This window comes from Chiroxiphia lanceolata, chromosome 7, assembly GCF_009829145.1.
Source record: "Chiroxiphia lanceolata isolate bChiLan1 chromosome 7, bChiLan1.pri, whole genome shotgun sequence".
NCBI lineage: Eukaryota > Metazoa > Chordata > Aves > Passeriformes > Pipridae > Chiroxiphia > Chiroxiphia lanceolata.
In genome coordinates this window covers 20,649,741-20,670,132 of record NC_045643.1, presented here as the reverse complement: position 1 = coordinate 20,670,132, position 20,392 = coordinate 20,649,741, and the positions used below count along the sequence as shown (strand labels likewise).

Here is a 20,392-nt window from a genome sequence, read left to right as displayed (position 1 = left end):
AAGGATTAATTTTTCTATAATCAGTTACACTGATTAATCCTTTTGCCTTACTGCTGAATTTATGTGCTTTACAAGCTTAACATTGACCTGGATTATGTTGTTTCTAAGACTTACAAGAACAGTTCCATAGGTGGCAGAATTCGACAAGCCTTTAAATATTCCATGTCCCTACGTTACCTCAGTGCAAAATACCACATTGTCCACATTTGCTATGGCTCCTGTCCAAAATATTACCTTCTGTTTGTTTCCCATTTCCCCTAAATGTTCCTGCATTATGCTGTCTAATTCCTTAACTATTTATTGGGCCAAAAATAGCATAATATTCTCATGTACTCTTTCATTATAAGAAAAAATATATCAGGTAAAGAGAACTCTACGACAGTGCTTTTTATGAACCATATTTAAAACCAAGCATTATATGTGAAATCTTTAGCTTTTCTGTACTTGTCAATCCTGAGCTCTAGGAACCCACAAATCTAGGTTCTGACAAAATCTGAATTTCTTTCTCCAGCATATTCCTCATACTACTAAAAATTTTCAAGCTGCTGTGATCTGAAGCAAAATTAAAGAAAATATCTTTGTAAAAAATGTGTAAATCCAAGATTTGATCACTTGAATACATACTACACCTTCACAATATGTATTCAAATTTTCACATTCACAAGATGGCCGTTTGCAATATTAGGATTTAAATAAGGTCAAATATTAGAAAAAATTAGTTTAGAAAAGGAACAGCTGCTTCTGTTTGCATGCTTCTTCAAGCTTTTTTGTTGTAGGTGCCATTTTGAGAAGAATTTCAATACTAGAGAACCCAAGAGTGGGTCTTTCTTTGTATGAACATAGCTACCTGTAGCTCTATATGTGGGGTTGAATCCTAGATATACTTAAACCATAATGCACACATATCAAAAAGGTTGTAGGCACCCATCACAAAACAAAGCTGAAGAAAACTAATTGCTCTGATTAGCCCATGTATGCTGGGAACACAATCAGAAACTTTTGGCAATTCTTTGGCAAAATAAATGCTTATAAAATTCCCTTTTTACCTATTCAGTGTCTGTTTCTAGTTCATTTAAACTGGGACAAAAATAATCTTAATTTTAAAACTAAGCTTGTTCAATATTTGGGTTTTGTGTATGTTTTGCCAGAAATTACTGTCTTAAAAATATAGTGACTGGCTGTGGTTTTGTAACTATGTAAAACATAGTACTTGCATTCCTGAGCACTGGAGGTTTTCTCAAAAGGGTATACTTAGGATAGTATTAAATTCTCCATAATTGTATCAATGCATTAAGAAAAGTTATCTCCCATTTCATGGCACAGCACAGTAGAGTTAGAACTATCAGACAACCCTTGCAGCAAAGATTATTGAGCCTAATTTCAAACATGGCTGTGAAAACTGCAAGTTCAGTAATATTTACTGGACTTTAATACTAAGTAAGCCACACTACCAATGCTAAAGATATATTTTGCTTTCCTTGTAAAACCATAATTTATCCATATGCTGAAATTTGGAGACGTGATGTTCATTTTCTTGCCAGAGGAGTTTTGATTCAGATGTGTGTAGGATATCTGGTGGACCAGACATCCATCTAAATGCTGCATTCAACTTAGACCACAGCAGGAGGGATGGTGGGTCTGAAGGTGGAATGAGCAGACCAGGCCAGAATGGAGGACAGCATGGCCTCTTTCAACAGCAGTGCTGGGATAAACCCTTTAACTGCTTGTGGGGCTACCAAGTGAGGTCCTTCTGTTAGCAGGAGAACTTCCAGTCTTTCCTAACTCTGTGGTATAGCAAGGCAGTGCTGCAAGTATAAAGTGAAAGACAGAAGTATGGCTTTTCTAGCTACCTTACTTTTTAAAGTGAAAAGTAAACTAGTTGGCACTAATAGATATTATGGTTGCAAGGAGAGTAAATTTAAAAATAATCAGATAAATATAAAAGTATCACCTAGGAAATACACTACATACATCAACAATCAGGAAGTCCAGCCAGCACCAGGCATTAGTAAAGTATGTTTGGTAGCCATAGGCCACCCACTTCAGCAGCATTTCCAGTATGAAGATGTAAGTGAAGACCTTGTCAGCATATTCCAGCATGGTCTTGATAGTTTTACGTTGTTCAATATATATGTCTTCAAAAGCCTGTGAGTATAAACATTCAAAGTTATGTTATTTTTTGTTACTGGTTGCAACAAAGCAAACCAAAAAAAGGCAACAAAAAAAGGAAACAATCTTCAAGAAAATGCATGGATTTGTCACTTCTATCCAAAGCTTCTTTTTCTGTTAACCTCAGTATATACCTGTTTCCTCCTATGGAACTATATTTCCAGCTCACAGGAGGAAGAAGCAGATATTATACAGCAACCACTCCACTGGGCAGGGATTTTTATTTATTTATTTATTTATTGCTGATGGTGAATTATTCTTCTCAGATCATTTTCTGTACTGAAAAATAGCATTGATTCTGCAAAGTGTTGTGCCTGAACTGAATTCTACTCAGATCATTTGGTTTGTATGTAGGTAGATCCAATTTCAAAATCCAGGGCCATAGTTATTAAAATTTTCAGGAAAATGACAAGTCAATTGACCTTTTGTTTTTATGTCCTGTTGCTGTTTGAAAATTTTAAGTTATAAATCACAGAATAACTTCTTCCTTTCTTAAAAGAAATTATTTAAATCAAATACCTGCTTTACTGTTTATTCACATTTTATGAGATACATAAAATTTCTGAGCTCTGTGCAATGTTATTTATACTTTTTGTGTTCTCATTTTTAGGCATTTGAAAAAACAAATAGCTTCTGATTTTCATAAGTTTTTTCTGTCTCTAAAATATTTTTCCTTTAATTTCTTTCAAATTTCAGTTACACTATTATTTCTTTTGCAGAATGACTGATTTCATCAGATTGAAAGAACTGGAATGATATGCCAGCTTGGAAAGATTTGGATATTTATTGGTACTAACATTTATTTTTACTCAGCCTGCTTCTGAATCACTTTACATCTGTCAGTTCAAATGATTAGTGTTTGTATATCAATCATAAAGCTAACAACTTTAATCCAGTAATTCTGGATACTTAGATCAGGCACTGGGGTACCTGACACTCATATGGGTTCACTAAAAACTTTATCTCACAGAACTGGGAAGTCGACAGATATAATTTCCTTTGTATAGGCAGGAGTGTGCCAAAGGCTGAGCCAGCAGTGCTCCTGGCAGCTGGAAGTATGTTGGCTTCCCGAGCACCCCTGGGGTAGGGGTTTGGAGGCAGTTTGCAGTCTCTCTGTGTCTGCCAGATTTCCTGGCTGTGGTGACAGTGAGATTTGTCTGGAGCACAGCCTTGGGGTGAACATTGGGATATAGTACTGGCAGATCCAAAGAAACTTTTTCACTGTCACAAAAGAATTTGAAGGGAGAGCTGGATCTCACATCTCCAGAGACTTGGGCTAATCCATGGTCTGCAAACCCTTTTCACAAAATAAAGGTTTTATGGATGACACACCTTATGTTCACAAGCATGAGGTGCCAAAACCATGGAATCTCGTCTCAAACTTCCTCTAAACATAGTGACAGAAATTCACCTTTACCAGATCTCTTTCTAGTACTTTTCTCTCATTTAAATTCTTGTCAGTGAAGATTTTCTCCACTTGGTTACATGAACCAAAATTCAATAGTGTAGACTTGAATTTTTTGTTATTCAGATGGCTTTAAATGACAGGGAAGGTGTCACGTGGTGTTGAGTAAGAGTTGTTTTTTTGATGGATGCCTTGATATTAGACCAAACAAAAGCAGAATAATTCTTAGAGATATAACTGGAACTAGGGTAGGTATAATCATAAACTGCTAACCATCAACAGTATTTTAAAGTGTTGGGAATGGTCTAAAGAGTTTATAATACAATTTTGCAACACAATATTTTTATTATGTAGGAACTTCAGTAACTTGACAAAGGGTAATTGCATCTATCAGGGTAGATGCTGGATATACTCTACATTATCTCAGAGCAAGTAGTTTGCCTAAGAAACATTACCTCAGTATATATCCAGGTTCACCTATATTTCACAATCCATCTCCAATTTCTTTATTCTTTTTCATTATTTTTATTTTTGAAATCAAATATTATTGGTATGTTTTGTTTCATTTATTGTTACAGACTGATATTATGGTTGGCTTCTTTTTCTTACATATTTGTTAAAGCAAGTTCATGTTCTTACAGATGTCCCTCTAGTCTACATGAGTCAGTAGAAGCTGAATTGCAAGCCTAAGTAATATATTCTTAGTCTTAGAAAGGAATCATTAAAAATGCACAGTCTTGATCTTTCTTTCTGTTCTAGCACATAACATTCATAAGACTGCATAAGCTAGCCCTGGCTCTTACAAGCTATGGTGAACTGTTTATGCCATTACAGTTTAGTTCCAAACTCTTCAACAGCGACAGTTCTTTTCCCTGAGTTACACCAGTAAACACCACTGAAACAAGAGAGGAAATTCTAATAACAAAGTTAAAAATGTTCTCTTCTTCACATGTGGTTTGTCTCTCTGCCTCAGGTATAGCATGGTCACCTTCAGCAATGAACTTAGGCTTTCTCTAATCACTTACACCCATTCTTTTTTTGTTGAGAAGAGATTTTTTTGCCATTTTTTCAAATGCCTGACTAAAATTTAGTCCTGTCATTTGAAGACATGGAACTGTGTAAAGTTAGAACAATGTTTGAAGACCCAACTTTTAAGAAGTTTTCTGATAACATTGAGACGTTCTGTTCATATTTTACTTACCAGAGCTCCACTGCTGAGGAGAATCATAAAGACAATGAAAGTCTCAAACCAGTTGTGTTCGACAATCCTGAAGCAGGTTTTCCTAAGGTTCCACCACTGCTTTCCTCTCCCTTCTTCTATACTTACTTGACAGCACTTGAACCTTCTTACACAGCCTTTAGAACAGTGTATGTAATGAGAGAGAAAAAAAAGAAGAGATTTTTGTTTTGATTATGCATTTTGGTTATGCATTATACAATGCTATTTTACAGAAGCTGTGCTTTCTAGTAAAAACCCAATAGATTTTCAGCTAGATGATCTTCTCATCCAAATGTCACGTAGGTTTATGTAGTAAGATATGGGCAAGTGATATTAAATTGTACCCTCTTTTGTTCAGGATGCTCAATTCAGACAACGTTGTATTCATTTCATGAAAAAAATCTAAGCCTCTTAGCTGAGTTCTGGGCTTTTCTGTACCAGCTAACTTCTCAAATTTGTGCCCCCAATTTATTTAAGCTTTTATGATTTCCTCCTGACTTTTGTTTCTTCTTTCTTTTATGTAGAAAAATACTAGTCAACAATAATGGTATTTTCCTTGCAAATTCTAGACTGTTACAGTAATACTTCTTGCAAGTTCAGTGCAAATTTCTAAAGAATGATCTGTTATCATGTCCAGAATTAACCCAACATGACTGTAGCATTTATTCTCCAATATCTAAATCTAACTGTTGCTTACAGACATCAGAAATGGTATTTGTATCCTTACATTGCTGTTTTAAACATATTTCTTTCCCCACCTTCTTCACATGCACACATCTGTAAGGTTTCTCAAAAGGAAATGTCATTGGAAAAACATTTATGACCAGATTCTGGTTTTACTGAACTATGGGCCAATAGAAGGAAGAAAGGAGGAAAAGTGAAAGGTGAAAGAGTCTACCAGATGAGACTGTTCTTGCCCCAGGTGGCACACAAGGCTCTTCCTTCTTTTTTTGTCAGTTTGTAGGAGGTTCATTTAGTGTTTTGCACAAGACCATCTAGGTGCAGTTTTTATTTATCACTCAACAGCTGTATCAGTCATGTATACTTTATAAAGCACTTTGACATATATCCATGAACAACATTTTAAAAATAGTGTTATTATCTAGGAGACTGTAACTAAACTCCAAGTACAGTAACTCATACTAAAATAAAACTTTCAATAATGTATTTTTTGTATTTTAAAAATAGTGATATATTTCTGATAAAATGTTTTCTTAATGGTTTATCTGATATATAGTATAATTGCGGTCTCAGTATCCATGTGATATATTATGGACTAAAAGTACTACTGCTAATAATCAAAGTTTAAACATTAACAAATGAGTAATGTGATCCATAAATCTTAATACTTAATTTAAATAGAAAATTATTCTATTATTCTATTAATAAGTATTATTAGTATTTTTGTTCCAAATACCTTCTGTGAAGCAGGCTTCTGGCTCTTGGGCTTCTTCAGGTTCAGCTTCTGGTTGTTCTTCTGCAGGAAGTCCAATATCAACTGTGCTACCTTCAGATGAACTAGATGAATTTAACTTCTGTAAAGGAAAGAAGCACCACAAATGCGCGGTAAATAATTCTAAGGTAAATATTATTTGATTCTGGAATAAGTAAATAATTGGGCAATGTTTTTGCATGTTCTAGAATTCAACATAAGTAAATTGCTGATAAATATCTGTGAAATTTGTAAAGTCTTTGGTTTTCCTTCTGCATTGTACGGATGTATTAAATAGAAGGTGTATCAGTGATAGATAAGACTTTAAACAAAATTATGCTTTAAACTGAAAAATATGGGTGATGATGCTGAACCTGCAAAGATTTATGAGCACAAGCCAAAAGTGGTAATGATGTCTTGACCTACACAGAAATAATGAAGCTTAAGTAATTATACAGGAATCTGTAACGTCTACAGAAAATCAGGTAAGAGTCTAAAAATAACTACATAAATGAGATGGGAGCTCAGAGAAATGAGGGGAAAAAAGCAGAGAAGGCCATACTTCAGAGGTAAGTAACAACTAAACTCTTACTAAAGCAGGGTTAGTAGTAAGTCAGAAGTGTCATAGTACTTTTTCAATGGGATAAAAGATAGCCCTGTTCCTATATGTAGCAGCACATCAACATAAAGTTTTTCTAAACTGCATCTATTTCTAAAAGGAATCAATTCTCCATTAGTCAGTCATAAACCAGCTTGTGTCACTCTGTTTGACTGCCTGCTCTATGATGATTTGGAAGACTGGACTGACCAGCATTAAGGTAGTTGTGGGGAGAGTAGATGATTAACTACTTAGATGTTTTCCTCCAAAGAATCTTTGCTTAAATGTTTTATTTTGAAATTCTTTATGCTGGGGCAAGTTCATAGTGTGCTCAAATAAATTTTTAGAACCTCTCTTGTAACAACAGTTCAGAAGTCTGAGTCAAAGCCAAATTATAGAGGTTTTGGTTATAGTTAACAGGAAAAGAATTATTAATGCTTCAGATACTAACTGAAAATGGGAACAACACTGTCTCTGAAACAGCTTGCTGGGGGAAAAGGCTGTTTTGTACAGGTCTCCTTTCTTGGGGGAGGATCTGAAGATTGCACTTAGCTTAACACTGGGTTTTTGTTGAGAGCACTAGATGGCTTATGCACACCAAAGGGGCAGTGGTAAAGAATTCAGCTACCCTAAAATTAGGTATCTGAAGTACTGCTAGTAATACAACAGTGGGAGGAAGGAGGGAAGATGAGTTATCGTATAAAGAAACTGCATTGCTACCAGAATGGAAACTAACTAGTTCAAGGTTAAAGTTCCTTAAGTCAGAAAATTAATATTGTCAAGTGTCTAGAAAGGTAATTTTATAATTTGACTAAAATATCAACAAAGTACGTCACTGAGGTTGTAGTTTTGCAAATTTTGTTATTGAATCAATTTAAATTATTGTGTTAAAATAGCCACAGACAAAAAGTCACATAATGGAACAGGTATTAGCCTCAATATGTTTTTTAAATTTACAGTTCCAAAAAAGGCTTAGATCTATAGCCTGCTTTGGCATTGCTTTAGAAACATTAGATATTTTCATCTGTTGATATTTTTCAGTTTTAACAAGTAAATTTGAAGTATATGGAAAAGTTTATGGTTAAGACTTCTTTCTATGGGAATCTAGGTCTAGAAGAGCTGCCAATTTTAAAAACTAAAAGAATTCCTGTGTCTAAAGGACATACATAAACTATATGCTCAGAAATAAAATCCCATAGAGGGGTATTTTTTAAGTCGCCGAGAGATGTATGACACTCCTCATTGGACTCTTGTTACAGGAGGCAAAGTTTCTGGTAGAATAACGTAGCTAAGGCACTGCCTTCTACTAGTTGTTGCAACTATCATATGGACCATAAACAGTTTTTATGGATTAGTTTGGTCTCCCACTGCCTGGCCTCTTATCCTCTCTTAGAGGTTATATTTTTTAACCCTTTCTCACACTTTTGTTCATCAAGAAGTAAACCCTCCTTTATACATTCATTTACGCCCATCTACAAAGAAGTGTAAAAATAACAAATGATCAAGAATTGAATACATCGGCTTATAAAACCAAAACAAAACAACCCTCAACAAACAAACAAACCCCCTTCCTTCTCCCTCAAAACAAAAACCCTCAAAAGATTAGAGAGAAATGCACAAAATATCTAAATACCTCTTTGCTTTCTTCAAGATCTGATTCACTACTAAACTCCTCTGTGTTCAGATTTTCAAAGTCAGATTCACCCACAGCAATGGGCACTGTCACAGTGAGGCTTGGGTTGTTTATGAATGACATGTAATCACTTTCATCAATTATGTATTTTTCCACACTGCTGCCTGTGCCTATACCACTGGTGGTTCCATTCACATCTTTAATATAATCATGATCCTTGCTCAGTTCCACAGTTGTATGGTTAGAAATACAGCTATTTTTGTTGTTCAGATCTTCAAGTGGCTTGATTTCATCTAAAGCTTTTTGTTTTTTGACAAAAGCTTTTTGGATGAATTCACGTGCTTTTCTTTTCACATAATCTATGCCTTTCTGCATTCTTGCTACAGCAATTTGGAGATTATTCATTTCATTATCATCATCTGTCACAGCAAGGTTGTCCGCACTAAATGAACTCAAGAGCAAGGCCAAAAATAGGTTCAGTACCTGCAGAAAGATAAAAAAAAAAGAAAAGAAAAAAAAAAGGATGTTCTAGACTTTATCCCAACAAATAACATTTATTTTATTAAAAATGTCATATTAGTGACTTCAAAGACTGAGATCTCAATAATTCACCATAAACAAAAAAGCACCCTCAAAATTTTTTCTCTTCTCCACAAAAAACCAAGCTTATTTAATTTAGCTTAGGTCCTGCTCATCATTCAAAAAATATTCCTACAACTGACTAATATCTATAAATGTGTCTTTAAATCCCCACAGTAAATAAATATTTTGGTGCCAAGTCTTATAATCTAAAAATGAAGAGATCAGATTTGCTATTCAACATCATTAAAAAGTTTAATCTATTCCATCACACAGTAGAAATTAGATATTTAGATGACTAATCATATGGGATAAATAATAAAAAAATCCACAGCGAACAGGCTATAAAGAGTGGAAAATCTAAAATTATTTGTGGCACAAAATATTTACAAAGAGCCAAAAGACAAATTAGTCACATTTTTGAGTGCTCACTCTAACATTCTCAGGATTTTGATATTGCAAAATACTTTGTTCTCTATCCAAAAAAGCTCTTAAGCTTGACTTTAGGCATTGCTTGAAACCACCTGCTTAAGTGCTTCTTTGAAGCAGCGCCAGAGCACCTAGTTCACTTCAGGACTGAGACCTCTCTATTGCCAAATAATTTTTTGCTAACGCTTTGATTACATACCACCAGGTTTCCAATCACCATGACCATCATGAAGACAGTAAGGCACATGGCTTGGCCAGCAACCTCCATGCAGTCCCACATCGTTTCTATCCACTCGCCACACAGCACTCGGAATACAATCAAAAAAGAGTGGAAAAAATCTTGCATGTGCCAGCGTGGAAGGACACAGTCACTTGCAATTTTGCAGACACATTCCTTGTAGTTTTTCCCAAACAGCTGCATCCCAACCACAGCGAAAATGAACACAATGATGGCCAGCACCAGGGTCAGATTGCCCAGAGCTCCCACAGAATTACCGATAATTTTTATCAACATATTTAGAGTTGGCCAAGATTTTGCCAATTTGAAAACTCGTAACTGGAAGAAAAGAAAAATATTGTTAGGACAATCAGAAAGACACAAAGGTATTTTGTGGAAGGATATTACTGCAAAATATGCCCTGAGTATGACTGTTCAGATGGAATCATCTTGTCTAAAAGCATGCAGATGGAAGGTTCCCTTGAGAAAATTTGTAAAGTTGGGGTTTGATACCCTCAAAGCATAGTTTTTATCGAAGTCCAAAGATGCTACCTGTCATACTAAATGAAACTTAAAATCTAGGATAAATCTGTTAAAATCATCTGGGCCATTTTTCAACTGGTATTTGTAGAGCATATCTATTCCTGTAATGCCAGTCAGAGCACAATATATCTAGAGAGTCAATTTATTTCTGCATAGCAGGATGTTTAAATTGTGTATGTACAATAGATACATTGGAAATAGGCCCAGGGCACCCACTGCTGTCTGTCTGGATCTCTATAAATTCCCACTGAAGACAGTAAGATACCAAAATTAAGAAGGATTTGCATTAATGAAAGTGACATCAGGATCAGCATCATGGGAAACATCAAGAAAACTTTCAAGGCAAAAATAAAATCATTTTAATGATGCCCCATTGAAAAATCAGTGCAATTGATGCATATTTACCAGTCTGAATGATCGAAGAACTGATAGTCCTTCCACATCTGCAAGACCAAGTTCGACCAAGCTAAGGGTTACAATAAAACCATCAAAAATATTCCAGCCTTCCTGGAAATAATAGTAAGGATCCATTGCAATTATCTTGAGAAACATTTCTGCTGTGAAGATTCCAGTGAAGACCTGTGTTCAAAGTGCAGTTTGTTATTTCATTGTGAAATATACTACTACAGATTCAGTTGTTGTCTAGGTTTTTCATTCAAGATACATATCTGCAATGTCTTATCCAGAACTGATACTTAAAAATAGTTATGTTTACTGATTTATTATGCCCACCTTCCCTTACCAAGTACCATACAAGTCATTTTTCAATTAATTAAATTTTATACTATTCAAATTACATAAACTTCTTTTTTACAGCATTTATAATCCAATTTCAACTCTATCAGGATATGGACTTTCTCATGTACTGTACAAACAATATCCCAAATTTGATTTTCAGAATTTAAACCAGAATGCTTTCCAAGAAATTACACAGTATAACATCTTTCTTGGTATATGAATTACAAATGAGGTCAAATCTGAGACTCCGGAGGGGCAGCTTTGCTGGTATAATCTGCCATTCAGTTCAACAGAGCTATGATTGTTTATACCAGATGAATAAATGGTACATTATAATCTATCTCAGTTGATAGAGACACTGAGATACATTATAATATACTGAGATACAACAGTTTGCTGAAGCTGAGTAACTTCTACTTGGCTGTTGCCAGTAAGTTCAGTGAAGCTTGTCGGCTCAATTGCTTTGATGTCAGGAATGAAAGAGCATTTAAGAATGCATTTTAAACAGGGTATTGCTGGTAATGGCTTCTCATCATGGGATGCTATGCTGAATGAAGTAGGAATGGTATTTAAGAGCCACCAAGGTAATGACCCTGAGTAGCTTTGAGAGAAGTCTCGGGAGAGTTTCCTGTAGGAGAGGAATGTACTAAAGCCACAGTTAAAGACTGCTCAAGCCCTGCTCTGAAATGCTTTCTTTTTTTGGTTTCAATAACCTGTTTTCTAGCAAGCTGAACAGAAAATGGGACAGCTAAAGAGAATAACCTAACTGGGATAATCAGGAGATGGAAAAGAAGAGTCTGACTTGCTCTGCCTAGGAACACCAATACTCAAGATAGATTTTGTTACAGTCTTTAAATACATTCTATATACAGACACTAGAGTGGGAAAGGTCACAAATTTTTAAGCTACAGAACTGGAATCCCTGAGGAAGACATAGGAATGATAAATACAGTTTGAAACGCTGACTAAGGTTCTTAACACTCAGGACAGGAAGGTTCTCAAGGAGTTTCATGCAACCCTCGAGAGCCTCTGTATTGCAGGAGGGGTTTATGTCAGGGAGCCCAAAACTGGAAGAGCACGGTGCTTATAGCCAGGTTCTCTCACATGTCTTTCGTAGTCAGATGTACACTAAGATTTATATGGAATTTTCTTTAAGTATATGAAAATCAGCTATACAATTGTCTATTAATTCTCCCTCCTAAGTCCTGTAGTTATTTACATGATCTATTTTGTCCTCATTACAAAACAAGGATTATTAAAAATCCCACTGTAAGAAATCAATTCTTAAAATAAGAGATAAAGTAGGACTGCAGCTGCAGATACTTCTATGTGATCAAACCTGTCAGTTCAAAAGCATGAGAGCTACAAGAAGTTAACTCCTGAAATCTTTAATAATTTATCTTTTTGAAGTAGAAGGGAGAAAATACAGATGACAACATGAGGAAAAATATCTTACTAATTATCTGAGGATAAAAACAATAAAAAAATATAAGAGGAAAAAGTACTGCGGGATATTTTTCACATAAAGCCTATAAAGAAAACAATCCCTTATCCACGTAAAAAGTTGTTTACAGAAGAAAATTCTACAAATGCTTTTAAATTGACATTTTAGCTATTGTAAACTTTTGCTCAGGAAACAGCAATTAAAAACACATTAATAATTTAAAGATTTGTATTGTATTGATTGAGAAATTTACACTACATTTATTTAGATAGTGTCTTTTTCATGGAACCAATGCATTTCCTGGTTTAGTAGCTACACAAATCAACTTCTCTTTAAGATGGACTTCACTTAATGCAGCATTGGAGCCAATATTTAAATTTTTTATTTGATTTTGCAGAACACTGCAATATATTGATTTTACAGTATCCTAAGCTACATGAATCAGGGTTGGTGGTGAAATTTCAAAAAATGTTCTGATACTCATATCTGGAGATTAATACAATAATTCTACTTTATAAAGAGTTAACCCCCTCAGCTGTTAAAACTCCTTCTTTCAGTTTTTTTTCAGATATATTTCCTTACAAATTATGACATAAAAACCCAACAGACTTACCAGATTTCCAACTGAAAGTACATTATTGAATTCGTCGGTCATTGGATAATGTTCCATGGCCATAAAGAGTGTATTTAAAACAATGCAAATTGTAATAGCCAGGTCAACAAATGGGTCCATTACCACTAAGTTGACAATATGTTTCACTTTTAGCCAGTGCGGACTGCAGTCCCAGATCAAGAAAATATTTGCAAATTTATACCAACATGGTGGGCATTTCTGTCTTGATTCTTCAAGTTCTGTGGCAAAAGAAAGTTTAAAAAGGTAATTTTTAAACTGTGATTGCTCTAACACTCTCAACCCTATATGAATTGTACCAGTCAAGTTGTCAATCTGTACTGGTGCTGATTAACTTCCCATAAGGCCCCTTCCTACGGGCTTTTCAAGAAAGTATTTAAAAATTGCTATCAAATATATTTACTATGTTCAAAGCTTATCACTATGCCAATCAGCATCAATTTATGCATCGATTTGTATTATGTATTTAATTTTTCCTTGATTACTCTAAGCCTGTTTCTTCCATCTACTGTTCTGGTATGTAAATATTTTTATTTTGAAATTTGTAAAATTTAGGTAAAAATTTTCATTCCTAGTTCAAGAAAAAAAACATTTTGATCACCTAGAATAGCACTTCTTTAAAGAGTAACTCAATAAATGTAGCTGCTAAAATACATATATGTTTTAACAATAGTTGCATATGTTTGAAAAATGTTCAGTTGCCTTTTTTTGTCCAATAATATATTTTAATTCATATGCATAAGCACCCACTCAGTTATGACCATCTACATGAGTTAGATGGTGGCAAAATTGTGAGATATAAATGCTTACGTATGTAATAACTTTAATGCTTACTAATGTAATAACCTTAATAAATAAAGACCTTTGAGTTTGCTAATAAATATGGTCCAGTTTCTGGGATGTTATCTGTTACTTAAGCCATTTTAAATCAGTTTTTAGGTTTCAACTCAAATTTTCAGAAATCCATGGGAAAACCGATGTTAAATATTAAGCTGTGCATAGCACACACCTTCCACAGTGTTTGTGAGGATGCTAGCAATACTCATGGCTCTTTCCCTTAAAGCTGGATCTTCCAGGAAGTCCATAGAAACATGAAAAGAACCTGATATTCTCTTCCTCATTTCTGTTTCTGTTGTGGTGCCCTGTACAGAGAACAATAGTACGTGAGACCATCTTGAAGAAACAATAAGTTAAGCAAATATTATATAACCCTGTTATTAATATCTTAGTTTGGGTACGTGCTTCGTGCACTTCATTTTTTATTATGTCGGACTTTTATTACTTTTTAGTATCTTTTAAGTAATTTTAAAAAGGCATTAGGCCATAGTTATCTACTGTTCAGGATTGAGAGAGTTTATTCACTTTTGCATTTCTTTCCTTCAAAATATGAAAAACCATTAAAAGAAATGGAAAAGCATTGAGTTCAAAATACTGCAAAAAATTTTGCAAACTGTAATATTTTTTCCTTGCTCCTGCTGACAGAATATTCAGGGGTTTGTAACATAACAATCTTTTCCCCTAAGCAAACTGTAGTAAGTAAGAAAAGTCTGACTTCCTCATGCTTCCTCATGCTACTATTTTTTAGCAATGTGAGTGGACAAATTTGAACTAAGCAAGAAATTTTTTTTAGACTTCTTCTCTTACCTTGTATACAGTAAGAGAATGGCAGCAATATGTGCTGCACATATATTCGCGCAGACAATTTTATTTTTGGAGGTGTGTATTGAACTGTGATCTTCCAATGAACTATTTGTTATCTATAGTACAGAACTCCACCAGATACGGATGGAAAATATATAGGAATGAGAAATAAATGATAATAAAGAATTGACAACTTCCTTATATTTTTAACCAGGCTGATAAGGAAGAATGTTATCAAAATTAACTCATAATGTTAATTTTGATAATGGTAATAGCAGTATCATATTGATTGCAGTTATATAACATTTCTATAATAATTTCAATTGTATGCCAACTATGATTGCTAGATGGACCTTTAGATTAGCTAAAGGAAAGTGTGGCAGAGTAATACAGTCAAGCATAGCATTTTTATGAATGTGTAAGTTAATATTTTATTACTTGGAAACTGCGAATTGCATTTGTTAGTTATGAGAATCTTTGTGAGTAGATGCTTGGGTTGCAAACCTATCTAAGCTGTTTAATCTACTAAAGATTTTACAAGATGCAGGAGCATTCACAGCTTGACCAACCAGGGAGCATTGCCAAGGGTTCCATTCTGTAGAAAACACTGGCTGGTGCAGTAAGAAAAGGCCACCATGCCTAAGCTATTTAAAACTTTCTTACATTGTCATCAGTAGCTGGCTTATCTATTATCACCTCTGGCAGAAGCTGTCCAACGGGCGATGTAGGAACAGATGGTCCACCAACCAGGGAAACCACCCCATTGCAATCCACAGTGCTGTGCATCTTCCCATTCACTGGAAACACTGCCAGCATCCTGGATGACCTACTGGCCTGACTAATGTTACTGTTGCGCCGTTCACCGTGTCTGCGCGGCACAAAGAGAGAGTCTCTTCTGCTATCGTTGTCTTCAAAAGTGCTGTGCTCATCATCGGCAAAGTCATTTTCTGATCCTACATCCTTTGCTCGACCTCTGAAGCTGAAAAGACTTGTTCTGCTGTTGCGCCTTGGGGAGAACAGGGAGCCGCGAATGCTCAGCAAAGACTGTAGGCCAACAAAATATGTGATTATTAGCTGAAATCCTCAAACTTATCGCTGTTGTTAGGTTAGCATAGGTTTTCTTTTTTTCTTAAATGAGAGTAACCATTTTACCCAGAAATTAAATGCTGCTGTGAAATTTTTTTATGTATTTCATTATATATATATTTTGCAGACAGAAATATCACTGTTCATGGGTTCTTTGGACAAAAACAGTGTTGAGCACTTCTTTCTCAGCTAGAGCTGCTGAACAGATTAGTTACATAATGCCCACCAAGATAAAAGGGAAATCTATACATTCACATTCTTTCATGTATGCAGCATCTTGTCCATAGTGAACAAATACTGGTTCAAACACCGTTGAAGCAGGAGGAAAATATAAGTCTATCATAATGGAAATATACTGTGGCATTTTAGTAAGTCTAGGTAATATGTAATCATGCTAAAAAAACCCCCCATTGAATCAATCAGAGAATATTTTAATATGATTTTTAAATAATCCTACTAGAAGAATAGGGATAATAGATTACATTTAATTCTGGGGTTTTTTTACCAGGCAGCTAGAGCGCTTGCTCTCAAGAACTAGCAATACTAATAAAGCTTAGTAAAAATCTCAGTGCTTCCTTTGTTTAGGCAGCAGTACCAGGAAGACTAAAGTAGTTTTGCAACAGTCTATGATGCTTTAAATGTATGGTTTTACTAAAAATAATTGTATACAATACCTGATGTGGAGAAGAATACTTCTTTTCATATGTCAGTCTATTGCCTTCAATAGACAATCGAAAACCTTTCCTTCTGATGCTGTCTTCTGACTCAGACTTGTGAAACTCATCCTCATCTTTTTCCTCTCCTCCAGATTGTTCTTTCTGTTTTCTTTTTTTCCTTCTATTTCTCCTCTCCTTTGCACTCTTTGAGCTCAATTTTGATGCATCTGAGGAACTTTCCGAGAGCCCTCCTGCTTCTCCTCCAGCACTAGGCTCCCTGGACTCTGCAGATGCTGTTACTGCTGCTGCTGCCACTGCTGCTGTCTGTCATGATGCAGAAAGAATTTATGTCACCGAGCAAACCGTAACATAGGGTTGTTTTTTTTTAAATTGACTTGTACATGATTTCTAATCCAAATATCCAAATGTCCTGGATCGTAACACTTTCTACAGGATATACTCTCCCTAGTTTTTTTTTTTTTCTAATTATTATTACTCAATTGACTCAAGATATGTGTTGGTCATAACCTTCTTCCACTCTTCATGGGTAGATTTTAAATGCAGAAGTCTAATAAACTGTATTAATGACACTGGACTAGAAAAACATAGTGGATAATGTATATCTAGTCTTGAATATTCCTTCTTGATGGCTGAATCATTCACAATACAATGTCTTCAGTGCAGAATAGAAAACCTGTGAGCTAGCTCTGTTGCTGAAAGACCAATAGCGTGTTTTACATCTCCAAATTCAGAAAGCAGATGGTGAATATCTCTAGTAAACATACACTTCTGCATTACTACACCATAAATTATACCTGAGCTGCTTCTTGTTGCTTCTTGAGTTGCTCCAGCATCTGCTGAAATTCTGCCTCTTTCTGCTCTGCTTCTTCCAAGGTTGCTTGATTCTGTTCTTCGTAGGCCATGGCAACCACAGCCAGGATCAAGTTGATCAGATAGAAAGAGCCCAGAAAAATCACCAGAACAAAAAATATCATGTATGTCTTCCCAGCAGCACGCAGTGTCTGGAAATAATAATACATTTATAAGCAAGAATAGGTTAACAGAAGTACTGTTTTTCATATTGTTAAAATTAAGATAAGAAAATTTACTCTAGCTCTCTTGCATTATTGATACAAACATATTCAGTGTATTTTTAATTAAAAGTTTCTCACCAATTGATAAAGGTTTTCCCAGAAGTCTTGAGTCATCAAGCGAAATAGTGACAAGAAAGCCCAGCTGAAGGTGTCAAAACTTGTGTACCCATAATTGGGGTTTCTACCAGCTTTCACGCATGTATATCCTTCTGGGCACTGCCTACAAAGACAAACTGGATATTACCTATTTAGTAATTTTAATATTATCATCTGGATGTTGATGCATTCATATACGCAACCGGAATGGAAAAATAACATGCATTTTCCCCATTGCTGTTCCTGTTACTTTTCAACCAGGCAGGAGCTACACTAATACAAAAATACTCATTCATTCACTCCAAGTTCATCTAACCAATCCACTGTGCTACGTGTAGTATAAAATCCTAGCATTTCTTATGTGAAAGGAAGTGGTCACTCAAAATATAGCCCCCCTTTCACTGCACAGCTACAGAACGTGAATCTAATTTGTAACCAGTGCAATAAGATGATGAAATTTGGTCTTACCCAGCATCAGAACTATTTCCACAAAGCAGAGCATCATTTTGGCCTTCCAGAAAATAAAAATGACCTGTTTAGAAAAGAATGTTCAAAAAATTAGAATTCCAAATATAAAAGTCATTTTAAAATTCTTTGAAATATATATTTCTACTCTAAAAGCGTTAAGGTGATTTCAGATGCAATTTTAAACAAGCAGTGTTATTTTTTTCATCAGGACCACAACTTTAGAGTAAATGATATGAATTTCAGTAAGTGCTATCACTCAGAGCACTTACCGTTAAAATGCCAAAATGTCCTAAAAATTCTGTCAAATGCTTCTGGATGTAGATTCTCCCTTCCATCTGATCACTGAACTAAATCATGCTTTGTGAAATGATACTGTACAGTTGTTTATTATCATAATAAAAATATCAAAAAAAATACACTCAAAATTTATTTTAAACTTTCCAATCAGTATTGCCAAGGGTTCCAGTTTGTTGCTTAGAAAACACTTGTGACAGTTATCTAATATGTAAACCCTGAAAAAATCCACCCAACTGCCAGTAGGTCTAACATGTGCACACTCTGTGAGTAGCCTGCTGATTGGTATGAGAGTCCTGGTATACAACTAAATTTAACTCAGACAGCATTACTACAGCAGTCATCAACTTTTAAGAGTACATGATAAAATTATTGAAAACCTTAGGAAAAATGATTGGGTAAGTTCCACCAGATCATCTTGTTCTCAACCATCCCATAGTCTGTACAGTAATCCTGTTGTTAAAGGATGTTTCAGATGTTTTAAATAACAAAGACATTGACATATCTCTTCTTAGAAGAATAAAGAGATGACTAAAACTTTGTGCTTTGTAGGATTCATTTTGACTGTATCCTTGAGAAGTGTTTTTCCCCTCAAAGCACATGCCTACAGTTGCTAAACTCTTGATTTTTGGAAGAATTATCACAGGAGGGGCTTCCTCCTGTAGTAACGATGTCCCACTTGGTCACAGGCTTAAGGATGAAATTTATACAGGGTCAGACCACATTGCCAAGTATCCCATTTCTGATGGAGACAGAAAACATGGCCTCAGGCTGTCTGTAAGGACAGGGCAGGGACATGGTGATGCTCCTTTGAGCACCTTGTCAGCTCCAAAACTTCTGAAGCACAGCAGCTTCAGAATTAAGTTGGTACCTTTTTTGCTTCCTGAGAAGATTTAAAGCCCACAAAGGATTTCTTTTCCATTGGACTGTCCTGTTGGATTCCCTTAAAATGATCTCATTTGAAATGCTACCAGCACAGTTGAGATTAAGCTTGACTCTGGCTGTGCTGACTGAGCTGCCCCAGCCAGGTTACTATAGACATTAATGAATTCTGAGTCTGAAGAGGTGTCACAAGCTGCTGGCTCAGCACATTGATTTGTTCCAGGAGGGACACAGTACCCGGGCCAGCTGCATCCCTCCATACTGTGAACAAAATTTACAATTTGGAAAAATTGTGCTTTAAACTGCATGTAGACCTTGTTCTGACACTCTGTGAAGGACTCATTTTCTGTGTCCGATGATATAGATGCATCTTACAGAGAACAATCTCCTGTACTGTGTGAAGTGCACAGCCCTGTGTGCAGCTGCTGTCCCTCTGGGCTGGTGTGCATTGCAAAGCTGCCCTGTGCTGAAACACAGCTGTAAACAGTAAGCTGCCCACAACTGACCCTTAGGAAGCAAATCTTACTCTGCATTATGTCAGCTAATCATGATTAAAACGTGCTGGAACATAACAGCTGATGGGAAGAATGCAAACCTGCTTTGATATAGTTTACATGGAGCAGTCAGTCATGATCAGTACTGCACCAGCCGAGCTGAACTGCTACAATAGGGTCTGCATTTAAGTTCTGTGCTTCAGACAAGATGTGCTCTGTGAGCATGCTGTACTTGCCAGCTCCACAGGAAACATATAGGCTTTCTCTGAGTACGCTGATACAACCAGGACAAGTGTTTACAATATTATCATGATAGGAAAGTTCTTATAAAACAGAAGCTGAGCAGCATTAGCATGTATCCCAAACTAGGTGCAAAATTTTGAATTGTGTTTTAACAAAGTAATGTGAAAAATATCTGACTATATAAAAGGTATATGTTTGGTTCCCTCTAAATTGATTGGGAAATAGGAAAAAAATCCCTTGTAGGTGAGCACTTAACTTCAAGAGGATTTATAGTTGTTTGGTTAAGCATAGGAAAATAAAGAATAATTGTTATTTCATAAAACAGATTGTGAGATTTCTTTTTCCCAGAAAAAAAAATATTTATGGAAAGCTTGCCAAGATAAACTTCAGCTTATCCAGAA

General features: G+C 35.4%; 1 protein-coding gene across 10 annotated transcripts in view; it reads right to left on the bottom strand.

Annotated features, from left to right (window-relative positions):
* Positions 1–20,392, bottom strand: part of SCN1A (sodium voltage-gated channel alpha subunit 1) — a 187,721-nt gene that overhangs the window by 25,509 nt on the left and 141,820 nt on the right. For 7 of the 10 annotated variants that reach the window (XM_032693632.1, XM_032693631.1, XM_032693637.1 and 4 more), the window contains 13 exons: positions 18,079–18,142; positions 17,593–17,734; positions 17,236–17,442; positions 16,439–16,744; positions 15,342–15,722; positions 14,047–14,179; positions 13,020–13,258; positions 10,630–10,803; positions 9,664–10,020; positions 8,457–8,939; positions 6,211–6,328; positions 4,776–4,930; positions 1,972–2,145 (listed from right to left, as the gene is read on the bottom strand). In XM_032693632.1, coding sequence (XP_032549523.1) covers positions 1,972–2,145; positions 4,776–4,930; positions 6,211–6,328; positions 8,457–8,939; positions 9,664–10,020; positions 10,630–10,803; positions 13,020–13,258; positions 14,047–14,179; positions 15,342–15,722; positions 16,439–16,744; positions 17,236–17,442; positions 17,593–17,734; positions 18,079–18,142 — 2,933 coding nt within the window. The remainder of the gene's footprint in view (positions 1–1,971; positions 2,146–4,775; positions 4,931–6,210; positions 6,329–8,456; positions 8,940–9,663; positions 10,021–10,629; positions 10,804–13,019; positions 13,259–14,046; positions 14,180–15,341; positions 15,723–16,438; positions 16,745–17,235; positions 17,443–17,592; positions 17,735–18,078; positions 18,143–20,392) is intronic. The other 3 variants (XM_032693638.1, XM_032693640.1, XM_032693639.1) reach the window with 1 other exon arrangement.